This window comes from Gopherus evgoodei, chromosome 15 (assembly GCF_007399415.2).
Source record: "Gopherus evgoodei ecotype Sinaloan lineage chromosome 15, rGopEvg1_v1.p, whole genome shotgun sequence".
NCBI lineage: Eukaryota > Metazoa > Chordata > Testudines > Testudinidae > Gopherus > Gopherus evgoodei.
Genome location: NC_044336.1, coordinates 20866303 through 20879477, shown reverse-complemented (window position 1 = coordinate 20879477; position 13175 = coordinate 20866303). Strand labels below are relative to the sequence as shown.

The window sequence follows — 13175 nt, the reverse complement described above, 5'->3', positions numbered from 1 at the left end:
ACAGAATAATTAGAAGCCTAACTGTAGCGCTACCAATGGAATAACTGTCAGAGAAACAAACAGCTCTGTAAGTGCTTAGCTGGCTGCATACTTTCCCCAGTATGAATGCACTCCTTATCATGTAGCAATTAATCTTTTAGTATCTATGGGTTAAGAGAGATACAGGATCCCTAAATCTTCTTCTGAACAGTTGAAGGGAAGTTGCAAGAGACGGGAGGAGGGAGGAGAGATGAGTTCTCAGACTTATAAACACAGAGATGCTGCTCTTGGTAAATAAGAAGTTTGCTGTTTAAGAATCTTTAGAGATTAAGGCTTACAACTAAGTTAGGCTGCTTACCAGGAACAAGGTTGAAATTTAAGGTGGTGTGTGCCCACAATGAAAATGAAAGATCAGATCACACACTTTGAACATGGACCATGTGGCGCTCGTTATAAAGTTCTCCTAAAATTATTGTAGAGACAGATTCCTTGATAATATTCTTGAACCAGAAACAACTTGTAGTGGCAGAAAATATTTATGAGAGCCATGGGTTTAGGTAAACCCACCAACTCTTAACTCCCTATGGATTCTAGACGGTAAAAATGCACACTATAAAGTAAGCACAGCAACAGAAGAGATGAATATTTGTAAAGGATTTTAAGATGAAAAATGCCTAAAATGGGGATTTTTCAGGGGAACCTAAGTGGAGTTAACTACAAGGTTCCTGCTGAAAGTCAATGGCAGCTGAGTGTTCAACCCTCTTAACCTCTTTTGGATTCCAGGTCTCAATGTATGTAGATAATAGTAGATTATAACCTTTTAGGGGCAGGGACCATGTCCTCACACTCATCTGTGAAGCAGCCAGCATGCTGCTGGCACCATAAAAATTCCCCCTTCCCAGCTTTATCTGTTAGGGGAAGATTTAGCTCTAGGCTCTTCTGCCCCTTGATTTCACCAGTGGCTTATGTGGTTAAGGGATATGGAGGATGGGGGGCAATTCAAACAGGTTTGGGGGGGGGACTCTATTCTTGCTGACTTTCCCTCTCCCCGGTGTCACCAACCCTCCTCCCTACTTGCAGTTCAGTTATAAATAGCTTGATCCGATTAAAACCGCTGAGGCATGGGGGGGAGAGGGGAGAATGAAACTTACATCCTCTGTGGCCATAGGCAAGACATCCTCCGACTCTAAAACCTCTATTTCTTCCGCCTCGGAGCTGGCAGCCACGGCAGGGGAAGAGCTGGCGCGAGTCTCCGGCCGCCTGTCTCCCATGCTGGGAAACAGCCCCCCGCCGGCCCGCGGATCTTGACAGCAATTAAAACTAGCGGGTGCCTGGCAAACTTTCAAACCTGGCCGAGCTTCGCCTCCTCCGTCACGGCTCCTGCCGCCGGGGCGATCCTTGCAGGGAGCCTCCCGGGCGCGCAGGCAGGAGCCATCCCGCAGACATGCCGGTGACAGCGGCTGCTGCTGCCCGTGTGCTGCGGCTCGGGACGGGACGGGTGCCCCCCGCCAGCTCCTTCGGGAAAGACTTGGCCCCCTGGGAACCGCCGCCCCGCCGCGGTCCTGCCCAGCGCCCCGCACTCCGCATAGGGCCCGCCGGTCATGGCCAGCCGGCCGCCCTCGCCCCGCGCCGCCCGGAGCCAGCACCTGCGCGCCACGCGGGGAGCCCGCTGCGCTGTGGCCCCCGAGCCAGGCTCGGCCAGGCTGCGATCGCCTCCTCCGCTCTCATCGGGGGGCGGGGGCGCGGCGCCTCCTCCGGAGCCTTGGGAGGCAGAGCCCAGAATTGCAAATCAAGGAGAAGGACGTTCGGGGGGGGGGGGGGGGGGCGGCGGCTCCGGGCGCAGGGGGAGGGGGGCTGCGACAAGGACGTGGCGCGGTCTCCCAGCCAGGCGGCTCCGCGGGCAGCCCCCGGGCTGCACAGGGACAACTTCGCAGACGCGCGCCAGGGATCGCGGGGGGGCGGCAAAGTGCACGTGGGAGCCCAGACCCGCGGGGCGCCAGGTAGGACCAGCTCCTGGTAGTCCTGACACCGTCCTAAACTACCCTAGGCTCACAGCCCCGCAGCCCTTCCCGGCCCCACTGCAACCCCCTGCCCGCCATCTCCCACGGCCCCACTGCAACCCCCCAGCCCCAGGCTCACCCTTGCCCCACTGCAACCTCCCAGCCCTGGGCTCATCCCCTCTACCCTCCCCGGGCCCCACTGCAACCCTACCCCAGCCCTACTGCAACCCCCCAGCCCTAGGCTCACCACTGCCCCACTGCAACCCCCTGCTCTGCCCCGGCCCCACTGCAACCCCCCCAGCCCTAGGCTCACCCTCCCCCGGCCCCACTGCAACCTCCTCCCAGGCCACTGCAACCCCCCAGCCCTAGGCTCATCTCCCCTACCCTACCCTCCCCCGGCCCCACTGCAACCCCCCAGCCCTGGGCTCATCCCCTCTACCCTACCCCAGCCCCACTGCAATCCCCCAGCCCTAGGCTCACCCTCCCCCAGCCCCACTGCAACCTCCTCCCAGGCCCACTGCAACCCCCCAGCCCTAGGCTCACCCCCCCTACCCTCCCCCGGCCTCACTGCAACTCCCCAGCCCTAAGCTCACCCCTGGCCCACTGCAACCCCCCCCGGCTCACTATTCCTCCCCTCCCGCGGCTCCACTGCAACGGCTCAGCCCCGCCCTCCGCCGGCGCTACCCCGGCACCCGGGGAATACTCCAGGCAACTGCGCGAGCTGCTCGGGGAGGAGGCTCACACAGGTGCGCACCTGCCTGGCTGGCGCTGCGCTGAACCGCTCCCTGCTGGCGCCAAGCTGGGGGAAGCGCAATGCCGCGGGGGACCGACCCCCAGTTCAGGCCTTTATTTCTGCAGGGCCCGAGGCGGCTGAGCGCGGTGCGGCCCCTTCCCCGGCAGGGAGCAGGTCCAGGGGCGCCCGGGGGCAGCTACAGGCGGAGCGAGCGGGGCTGTGGCCGAGGCTGAGCTAAGCGCATCGTCCGCCGCCCTGCAAGAGGGCCGCGTCCGGCCTGAGCTTCCATCCACAGCCCCGCGCCCGGCTCCTCCTCCGGGGTCAGGCTGCAGGGCGGTCACGGAAGGGGGACCCGCTCGGCAGTGTCACCTCGCCCTGGTGTTTGCACAGGGAGGAGAAGTAGAAGGTCCCCAGGCAGCGTCAGAGAGCCCGGTTTGAACCATAGGTGTAGGCATCCCTCAGCCCCCGCCCCCACCTACTAAGTCTTGCAAACGTGTTCCTCGCCACTTCTTCCTTCTGACTCTGACAGCTGTACTGGCTGGCTCTAGCCCCAGCAACCAGCCCATAGGTTCCCTTCTCTGAGCTCTGCTGATCTCCACTATGCCCCCCTATGGGCAGCCCTGCTCCCTTTTCTCTGATGCTGGATGGGTTTTAACATTAAACCCCTTTCCATCCTCCCTTTGCTGAGCAATCTGAAATGGGGCAAGCTGCAGTTAATGGTTTCATTCTTATTTTTTTAATCAAGGCTTCCACCCTGGGCAGGCCAGTGAACGTCCTATTTCTCAAGATTCTTTTTAATCCTGCACTGTAAGAATTTGCCCCAAGCTCACAGCTATGGAGATGTAAATCTTACCCATCTGGGGTTTGGATTAGAAACTTCAGGAAACCTTGACTGGAAGGAAGAGAAAGCCAGTAAGTTTGGTGTATTCCAATCAAAATACAGAGCTAGCCTATTCTCAAAGTAGGGGTCGTGCAATGTAGCATTACTGAGCCACAGGGTAAAAATGCCTTTGCTTCCTGCTTCAGTTAGAGTCTGAGCCAAAGCCAAAGGAAATGAAGAGTGAAAACTCCATCACCTGCCTGGGGAAACCCAGCAGACCAGTGATAGCCAGAAAGAGGTGATGAGGCAAGTATTCTTTGAAAACAAGAAAGGACAGAATGGCCCAGAAGCTGGTAATGGGACCTAGAATGTTTCACTTCTCAGTCACTATTTCTACCCAGATCTGGTTTGCAGAAGAACTTTACCATTCAGGAGCTGCGTGATGACATGTGAAACAAAAGGGAGGCATCGAACTGGCAAACAGCCGATGGGAGTCTACAACACCAAATCCCACCACCAAACGCACTCAGGGAAGGCAAGGGCAGGACCTAGTGGCTTACTGTCTGTATACAAAGCATGCACTGCTTGCCTGACTGTTGTGCACTGTCCTGCTGGCAGCCCCTGGGCTGGCTATGACCTATAGGCTGATTCTGTTGGGCCCTCAGACACCATTTTGTTGAACAAATCTCCATACTGCATGACCTCGCCTGCACAGTATATACGAGGTCCTGCTGCACCGAGGATGCCATTCTGGACCACCAAAAGCATAGAGTAAGTTGTTGCCTACCTTACTAAAATGGTCATGGCCCACCAACTGCTAGGACCCCATGGAGTCAGTAGGAGCAGGATCAGAGCCCAGTCCCTGTCCTTTGACCTCCTAGAGTGGATTCCTCGAGAAGAAATTTGAGAATTCCTGGCAGGGCTGTAGGGAGAAGCTTGCCCTGTATTGTTTTATCTGCTTTGTGGCTGAATGAAAGATTTGATTACTGTACTATCATTCTGGCACTATTCATTAGCCCTGAATTAAAAGAAAAAACTAGGAAGCAAACCATTGTTTTGAAGAGTACTGGGCTATTCCTCTATGTTGATAAATTGGGCTCTAGCTACATACATCAAATTTTTAATCAAAAGCGGTTAGGAATTTTCTTTCTAATGCTTTGCAGCTAAAATTGTAAAGCAGATGTGAGAGGTAAATGAGAGCCCTGAAGCTTGGAACTGAAGTGTGAAGCTTTTATACCTCTGGGTTACAGGTGCAAATTCAGCCAGGGAAAGTGAATGATAATTCAGTCCTCATGTAAGGGCTGTTCAGTTGTCTTCTATGGAATAAATCAATCAGTGAGCCTATATTCACACCATTAACAACAAAATCATCCTTGCCAGTCTCACAGAAGAGGCCGAAGGTCTGAACCAGTGAAGAGGAGAAATCATTCAGGGTGAAAGGTGATTCTTTCAAATGAGGATTGAGGCAGGTCAGTGTAGGGCTCTTGTATTGCAAAGGCCTGTCTGGCATCTAAGGACGGATGTCCAGTGGTTAGGAAAGTAGCCGAGGTCTTGGGAGACCCATGTCCAGTTGTCTGCTCTGCCACAGACTTCCTGTGTGACCTTGGGTAAGTCACTTACTCTCTGTGTGCCTCAGTTCTCCACCTGTGCAATGGGGATAACAGCACTGTCCTGCCTTAGCAGAGGTTTGTGAGAATAAATACATTAAAAAGAGTGTGAGGTGGTCTGAGATGTCATGCTGAAAAGCTCTACATAAGAGCTAGGTATTATTTATCATCACTCTCTCAAATTAGGATGGGCTATCAATCTGACACCTTTCAGGAGTACTAAACTTCTCTTACATTAGAAACAAAATATTACTGGAAAGTTGAAAGCCTGTCCCATCTCTGAGGATCATTTTCACTAACTCAAAGGTGCAATAAAAATTAGGATTTTTGTAAAAGAGAAAGATCTTGCATGTGTGAGTTATATTCTGGAAATTAACAAGGTTATAATTAGGAGTTTTATTACAGGCAATTTACTATCTTATACATTTTTGAGAGCTTCTTGATTTAGATGACTGTTTCCCACACTCCACAACAGGGGTGGCTCTAGACATTTCACCGCCCCAAACACGGCGTCATGCCGCGGTGGGTGCTCTGCTGGTCGCCAGTCCCGCGGCTCCAGTGGACGCCTGTGGGAGGTCCACCGGAGCTGTGGGACCAGCGGACCCTCTGCAGGCAAGCCGCCGAAGACGGCCTGCCTGCCGCCCCCCGCAGCATGCCGCCCCAAGCACGCGCTTGGCGTGCTGGGGTCTGGAGCCGCCCCTGCTCCACAACCTGGCTGCTCTGCCTAATAATATAATAATTGCAACACAGAATGTGGAATTGTGGATTGCTGCTGAGGATACGAAGCGTGTAGGTACTTCAGAGGAACATTTTCAAGACCTCATAAAGGAAGCCTTGAGAATATCAAGCATGATTTGCCTTTGCTACTTCTTATTCATTTGTATTGCAGCCTTTGTGATGTCTGGTATTCCAAGCAAAATGGTATTCGGTTCTACCCACTACATGGGAAGTGGCTGAAAAGGTCAGTTAACATACAATAAAAAGCTCCAGGAGTAGGAACCTATTCACATATGACACAAAAAAGTAAAGTTTTCTAAACAAGTCAAAACAGTTTGTTAATGGGACTTCTTTCAGCTCACAAAATCCCAAAACGCTTTTACAAACCTCAGCGTTGATCCTGTAACTGGAGCTGAATGCACAGACCTGTGTAGATCTGGCTGCAGGAGCAGGCCTCAGACTGCAACCACCACTAAAATGCAGCAGCTTCTAGAATTAAACAGAAGTTTAGGACAGGAAGTGAAGAACACTGCTTCTGGCTGAAACTTCAGAAGGAATTTAGATAGAATGTATTTACCCAAGATAGAACTGGGCCAGACAGTGAGGTTAACCCCTTGTAGTTTCATGAGAAGTGCCAGCAGAACTTTCATGAGCACATGTGGTTAGGACTTGGGTTTTACATTTCACCCCAAAGATGGCACAACATCCTACCTAACTCTATGCTGGGATGTTCATTTTGTGGTATCCAGCCTGATTCAGCACAAGCCACTTCTCACAGTGCCTAGATGTTTAGAAGAGGAGTCCTGTCCAAGTATTGACCAGACCTGACCATATTTAGTTTTAGAGAGACGGGGGGAGGGAAGGGAGAGGTAATATTTTTTATTGGACCAACTCTTGACCTGAAGAAGAGCTCTGTGTAGCTTGGAAGCTTGTCTCTTTTACCTACAAAAGTTGGTCCAATACAAAATATTACCTCACCCACCTTGTCTCTAATATCCTGGGACCAACACAACTACACCACCACTTAAAACAAGTTATTTAGCTTTGTCATCTGACGAGACCACAACACAAGTTGGTATGGCTTATTCAAAAGTAACAGATCTGTCTGAAAAAGAGACCAGTTAGTATCTGAAGGTTAATTGCCAACATAAAACAAAGTCATGCTCATAATTAATTCTGAACTGACAGGCTTTCAGATAGGAGGGTCAAAGCTAAGAGGTGAAGAATGTCTCTCTAAGGAAGATGAATCAAAATCCTTTCCCAATTACTTTACACCAAATCCTAACATAGGAAATTCAGAGATAAAAGTGGATATGGGGGAAAAGTCATGTTTCTGGTAAATCAGATGAAACTATGAGAAAAACAAATATGCTGCTGTTAGGAGTCTGTGATCTGACATGGAACATGACTGGGCCTTAGCCTCTCCCAGCCCCCACCTACAGCTGTCAGAACAATTATTTCTACCTTGCAGTATTTCAACTTTAAGCACTTTCTTCCTTCCTTCACTCAGAGAACGTCATATGCTGACCACCTCCTGTATCATCATCCAAGCATCTTAAAGTGCTTTACAGATGATTGACAACTCCATGGGAGGTCGCCATTATTATATGGATTTTACAGAGGAAACCGAGATGAAGGAGGTTTGGCCATGTGGATCAGTAGCAGAGTGGAAATAGATCTTAGAAGTCCTGTCTCCCAACTGCCAGCTCTAGGCACTATACCACTCTCCTTCCCTAAACCAGTGAAGAGGACTGGATTTGGATATGGGTAGGATAGCAATTCTGCTCTTCTTCATCTGCAACACTTACCTTCTCCAAAATGGCGGGATTCTTTGGCAGTTTGGAAAACAATAAATAATGCTATTCACATTCAGTGCCTTGTATAAACTTTAGGCCATTTTTTTTCCAAGATGGCATTTCCACAGCTCCCTAGCCACACTTGAAATAAACAGAAGAAACATGGCTCTGGCTTCTCGTGTTTCCTTTTTCTGGAATGCTCCAGTTGCTACAGGATCTTTTAGAGTTTTGAGAGGTTTTTGAGTTCAGTTAAATTCCCCTCATTATTTACTGGTTCTGAAATAAATTTCTTTTCCTCCCTAGTTTTACTGTAGCTCGGATCTCATCTGAAATGGCACAGTAACAATTCTGACAGCTTCCCTTAGATGTTTTTTCAAGGTCTGAGGGACTGCAGAGTACAATGTAAGTACAGGCTCCAAAGACCGTTTTTCTTCTTCCTGAGGCAACTGAGTTATGTTTTAAGTTGAAATATAAGACCAACTGCAGCAGTAGTAGAAAAATGGTTGAACTAACTATGGTTTAACTCTAAAATTTGTATTATTTAGCTGTTAAGCCCATTGTAAAGTTATCTGGCAATTTTTAAGCTATTGATACATTTAAAATGCCTTGTGTCTATCTTATCTCTAGGCAAAAACTAACAGAAGGTCTTTAACAGTTACAGAGCTAAAAGAAAAGTAACCAACTGAGCTGAGACTCTTGATTTTAAAATAATATCCACAGAGAAAGTAATAAAGTACTCATGACAACTTGTGAAATGTTCATGCTTCTGAAGTTGTATTAAGGCTTTTAGGGTAATATTTTCAAAAGCTATCAAGTGACTTAGGAATGTAAATTCCATTGACTTTCAGTGAGATTTGGGTCCCTAGGTGCCTAATTCATTTGGGTGCTTTTGAAAATTTTAACCGTTGCCTCTGAAGGTTGAAATCACTGGGCAACCGTAGGTCTTACCTCCTGTCCAGCAGAGAGCACTGGCACACATGAAGATATTGTGGAAGCACAATGACAAATGTAGCATGTTGTATATTTTGCATAGGTACAAAACAGAAGACATGTTAGGCAGTGTTTTGTTTGGGGCCTGGCCTTATAGATGAATATGTTCATATGATCTCTTCAACACAAGATTTTCCATCAAGTTCCAAAGAGCCCCCTCATTCCATCTGCCTGATTTTCCTCTTTCCTCCCTCAAAGACCCCATGCAAGGGCAAGGTGTCAGGCTAAAAATCACAAGAGTTGGATTCTAGTTCCAGCTCTGCGAGTGAGCTGCTGTGTGACCATGGGCAAGTCACTTTGCCTCCCTGTGCCTCAGTTTTCCAAGCTGCAGAATAAAGATATCACTGTTTTGTAAAGTTCTTTGAGACCACCAGATGAAAAGTGCCAAATGTTACCTGTTTTGGCAATTTGCCACACTACCCCTAATGCAGATATGAAAGGCCAGACACATTTTATCATTAAAATGATCATTAAACCACAGTATTGTGCCTGTATCCACCTTGGTCGATTAAAATAATTGGCAGGTTCTTTACCATATGAACTTGACATAGATCAGCTTTGTCTTCATCCTAGCCAACAAGGAAAGAGAAGGGCTTCTGTTCTACTGGCAGATCCAGGGGCCATAATGGAGAGAGGTGGAGACAATGGTAAAGGCATTGCCATGAACTGCAAGTGGAAGAAAGATCCTGTTGTTGCAAGACCCTTGCTAAAGCCAATCAAAACTTGCCATGCTGTCACACCGCGAGGAGGTGCCAAGGGTGGGTGAAGACAAAATGGGGCCCCCATAGGATCAAGTGTCCCCACCCCCATTCCTTGGAAAAGTGCTCATGGTCCTGCCAGGTCCTTGCCATACCAATGCTACGTCCTGTTGTGTTGTCCCCAGGGTTAACCCTAGCTGGATTGAAACACTTTGCAGTCCGTGGGCACAACTGAGGTCCATGGATCCTGCATTAACTCACCCTTGCGAGGCAGCGATTGAACGCATCAAGCAAAAGCGGACAAGAATTCTGTAAACATTAATAAAGAATTAGGCACATGTGATAACGGGAGATCCAGCAAGCTTCCGATGAAGATCACAAGAGGTGTGTGCACGGAGGGGGAAATGATGAAAGGAAAGTACCTGCTTACCGAAACAGCACTAGTTTTACAGAGAATGCCAGAAGCTCCGAGGCATCAAGGACCTGGAAAATAAGCTCTGAGCCACAGTGTCTGGCAGAGGCTTGGAAACCAGAGAATTCACAATATTCTCTTTGCTCTAGGGAGATGCAGTCATCTCACATTTGTGCAGCACCTTTCGTGTCAGAGGATCCCCAAGCACATCACAGATGATACACACATCTTGCCACTGAAACGGAGGGAGTCAGATAATAACCAGCACCAAGACACCGGCTTCCGACAGAGACAGAGCCACACAGAGAAATATGCCCTGATTTTGGGTTGCATCTTCTGCCTGATTTCCAGAGGTAATCAGAGTTCCACTCCTGACAAGGGGTGGAAGGCTCTGCCTCCATACCAATTCAGTCTTTGGCCCCTCAGAAGACTCTGCCTGCCAGTAAGGATGCCAGTTAGTAACACCAGTTCCCTGGCCAAGATGCACCACATTCAATTCACAGAGCCTACCAAAAACCATCAGACATGAACAACTGCTGATCTCCATCAGCTGGGTCAGGGTTTGAAGTAGTGACCTAAAGCCAGAAAACACTAGATATGTTTCTCTCTATCCATTCCTGACCCCGAGAGCCATCCAATCTCCAGTTATCATGGGAGTATGCTTAGGACCAATGAAGCTGAAGTTTATGGAGTTTGTGTTACTTTATCCCATCAGACAGGGGAGTCAAACTTCTCTTTCCCACTTGGGTTCCATAGAATTTCTGAAGAACAAGCTGGCAAAATGGATTTGACTGAATCAAACACAGAGGGGACCCAACTTTCCTGCTTTCCAGCCTTCCCCATCATTGCATTTAACTGGATTTGTAGCAGAACTTCTCACTGAACATTGTAAATACCATCTGCTTGGAATCCTGCTCATGCTGGGAAGTTAGATAAACACCTTCCTGAAGGGTGTGTTTTTATATCATTCATGCATAATGTAACTTAATGAGTACTGTATCAGGACAATAGAAAATGAGAAATCAAGCCTAAAAAGTAGGTTCAGAGGAATTAAGTTGACCTGCTCTACTGATCGGCCACAGCTGGAGTGGAAGGTATTTTAAACTATGATTAATCTGGGATTTATATACCGAGAACCTTGCCCAGTTATTCTTTCCCACGTCATGTGTCTCAAATCTGGCATCACAATCCTTTTTGGGGGAGAAGAAATTGCTATAAAATGGCATTTCTATAAAAATGGCTTCTAAATGTCAGTTAGGCATGGTAGCTTCTCTTCACCAAAGTGGATCCAAAATTCTCCTAGTTTTGCTTTCTGGCACCAGCCATCAGACCAAACATTTGCCATTTGGAAGAAGGGATATTAAAGAAACATGAAGCATAAATAAAGCAGGATTCGGTGTCAACAGCATGAGAAGTGACAGAAAGATGTGGCAAGACAGCAAACATTTCCCTTTAAAAATTATATTCCAGGATGCTCCAGGAGCAATATTTCATCAGCGCATTTACTTTATCCATCTATTGTTCCAAGTCAGGTCTAAAATCATGCCAGAGCATCTCATGCTAGCTCAAGCCTAAATCTATAGCTGTCCTGTGCACAGAACTCCCGTTAACTTCAATAGGATCTTGCTGCAGTATGTTTCCTGGTCAGTATCCTTTCTGGTCTTACCAAAGACCAAATATAAAACAAAGACCTACAACAAAAATCAGAATATTAATAACTCTGGGTGTTTAAAAGTGGGGAGAGGGAGGATTCATTTCTTTACCATGAATATTTTTCGGCCTCTTGATTTCATGCTTCTGCATTTCTGTTCTCCCCTATTTCGTGATAAATTGATGATGCCTCATTGGTGAGGGATGCAAAGAAAAAGGTGGGCCTGGAAAGCAGGAGAGTATGGAGGTCTGACTGCTGAACACTAAACCCTCACAGTTCTCTTAGGAGTAACAATAGCAGAGCTGCTGGAGCTCTGAAAAAGATCATGAGCTGGAAAGAGAGCAGTCAAGGTCCAGTGAAAAGGTAAGTTGCCAACCTCCCTTTCCACTGTGAAGGGCATCCTGTTACTGAAAATAAAACCTTCCTTCCTTCAGCCCCTGCTCATCTGGCTCAATTCAGATTCAAATTATTTTTGTTTTGCTTTGCCCGCTACCATTAATTGAAATACTGGTTACAGAACTGGAACAAAATTCTGGTGCTTGAGGCCGGACTGCAGCACTAACGGAGGGAGGGGAGAATCATATGCATAACATTGCTTTGCACTACTAAGCCATTGATCGGCATGATTTGCATAGGTGCTGAGAAATAGGGTAATGCTTCAGGAGGATTTTACAACACTTCTTCCCATCTGCAGCGATTTGCAATAGAGTAGAATGGGCTGTAAATCAGAGAAGTGGCAGGAATTCAGATGAATATTGCAAAGTTTCCAGATGCTCCACTAAAATATTTTGTTCCCCCAGGAGAGGAAGGTGGGAGAAAGGAGGAAGTTTATTCTCAGAATAGATTAGCTCTGCTGCTGAAGTTTCAGGATGCCTGTTCTGAGTGCTTGGATAAGCATCCATTAGATCTCAATGAATTATTTGATCCATTTGCACAGAGGATATGTAGGAAAAGCCCTTGTGTTCTGTGTGGCTGTGAGCAGTGCTGGCCCCAGCTGTTTAAAAATCTGGAGTCAGGCCCCCAGAATCATGAGTTTTTTAAACCTTTTGGTTTCTGCACTGTTAGGTTGTCCTTGGATCAGGTCTTCCAGCTTTTCTCTGCAATCAGAAGGGCTAGAAACTAACTTACTTCTTTTTTTTAAAGGAAAACCAAGATGCTCACCAAATTACACAATTCCAGGAGCTGGGGCTTTTAGTAAAGCAACAAATATCGTGAGAGCTGGCAACACTGAACAGGCATGTTTATACACACAAGCAGAAATCTGCATCTGAACACACACATGCCTTTTGGTGCAATAGACCTGCATTGAAGGTAAAACCAGGCTCCTCAGAAGCAACTCTGAAAACCAGGTGTAAGCGTTGTCCTTGCCAGGGCTGGTTTAGTAGTAACTGATGCAGAGTGGGAGGAAGAGCTCCTATCAGAGACAGGGAAATCCTCCCTTTCCTTCCCCTCCAGCTCAAACCCTCTCAAAGCTTAGGGGTAGTTACTGAACGTAGACATACACTATCAGTTTGCTGCATTATGTTCTGAGCTGAAGTATTTTCTTAACATGAGGAAGTTTGCATCCCTGGTCAGGGAATTGGTTGTGTTCAGTGGAAACAAAGCACCTGCCTTGCACTGATTTTGTACCTTTGTTCTACAAGGTTCATCTGGTCTCCTTGAAACAAGACCAGCTGTTCTAGTAGAAGCTGAGGATAAAAAAATAACAGGCACCATTACTTTGAGTAAGAGCATGCCATTAAAATCAGTCTCTGGAAACACTGCAGCATGGC

The 13175-nt window shown here is 47.8% G+C and overlaps 1 protein-coding gene across 5 annotated transcripts in view; it reads right to left on the bottom strand.

The window, feature by feature from the left end:
* RHBDL3 (rhomboid like 3) overlaps nt 1–1448 on the bottom strand; it is a 128573-nt gene extending 127125 nt beyond the window's left edge. For all 5 annotated transcript variants that reach the window (XR_003996636.1, XR_003996635.1, XM_030534546.1 and 2 more), the window contains exon 1: nt 1131–1448. Coding sequence is in view for 3 of the 5 variants with exons in the window: in XM_030534546.1 (XP_030390406.1) it covers nt 1131–1250 (120 nt within the window). In the remaining 2 variants the exon portion in view is untranslated. The remainder of the gene's footprint in view (nt 1–1130) is intronic.
* Between the last annotated feature and the right edge of the window lie 11727 nt (nt 1449–13175).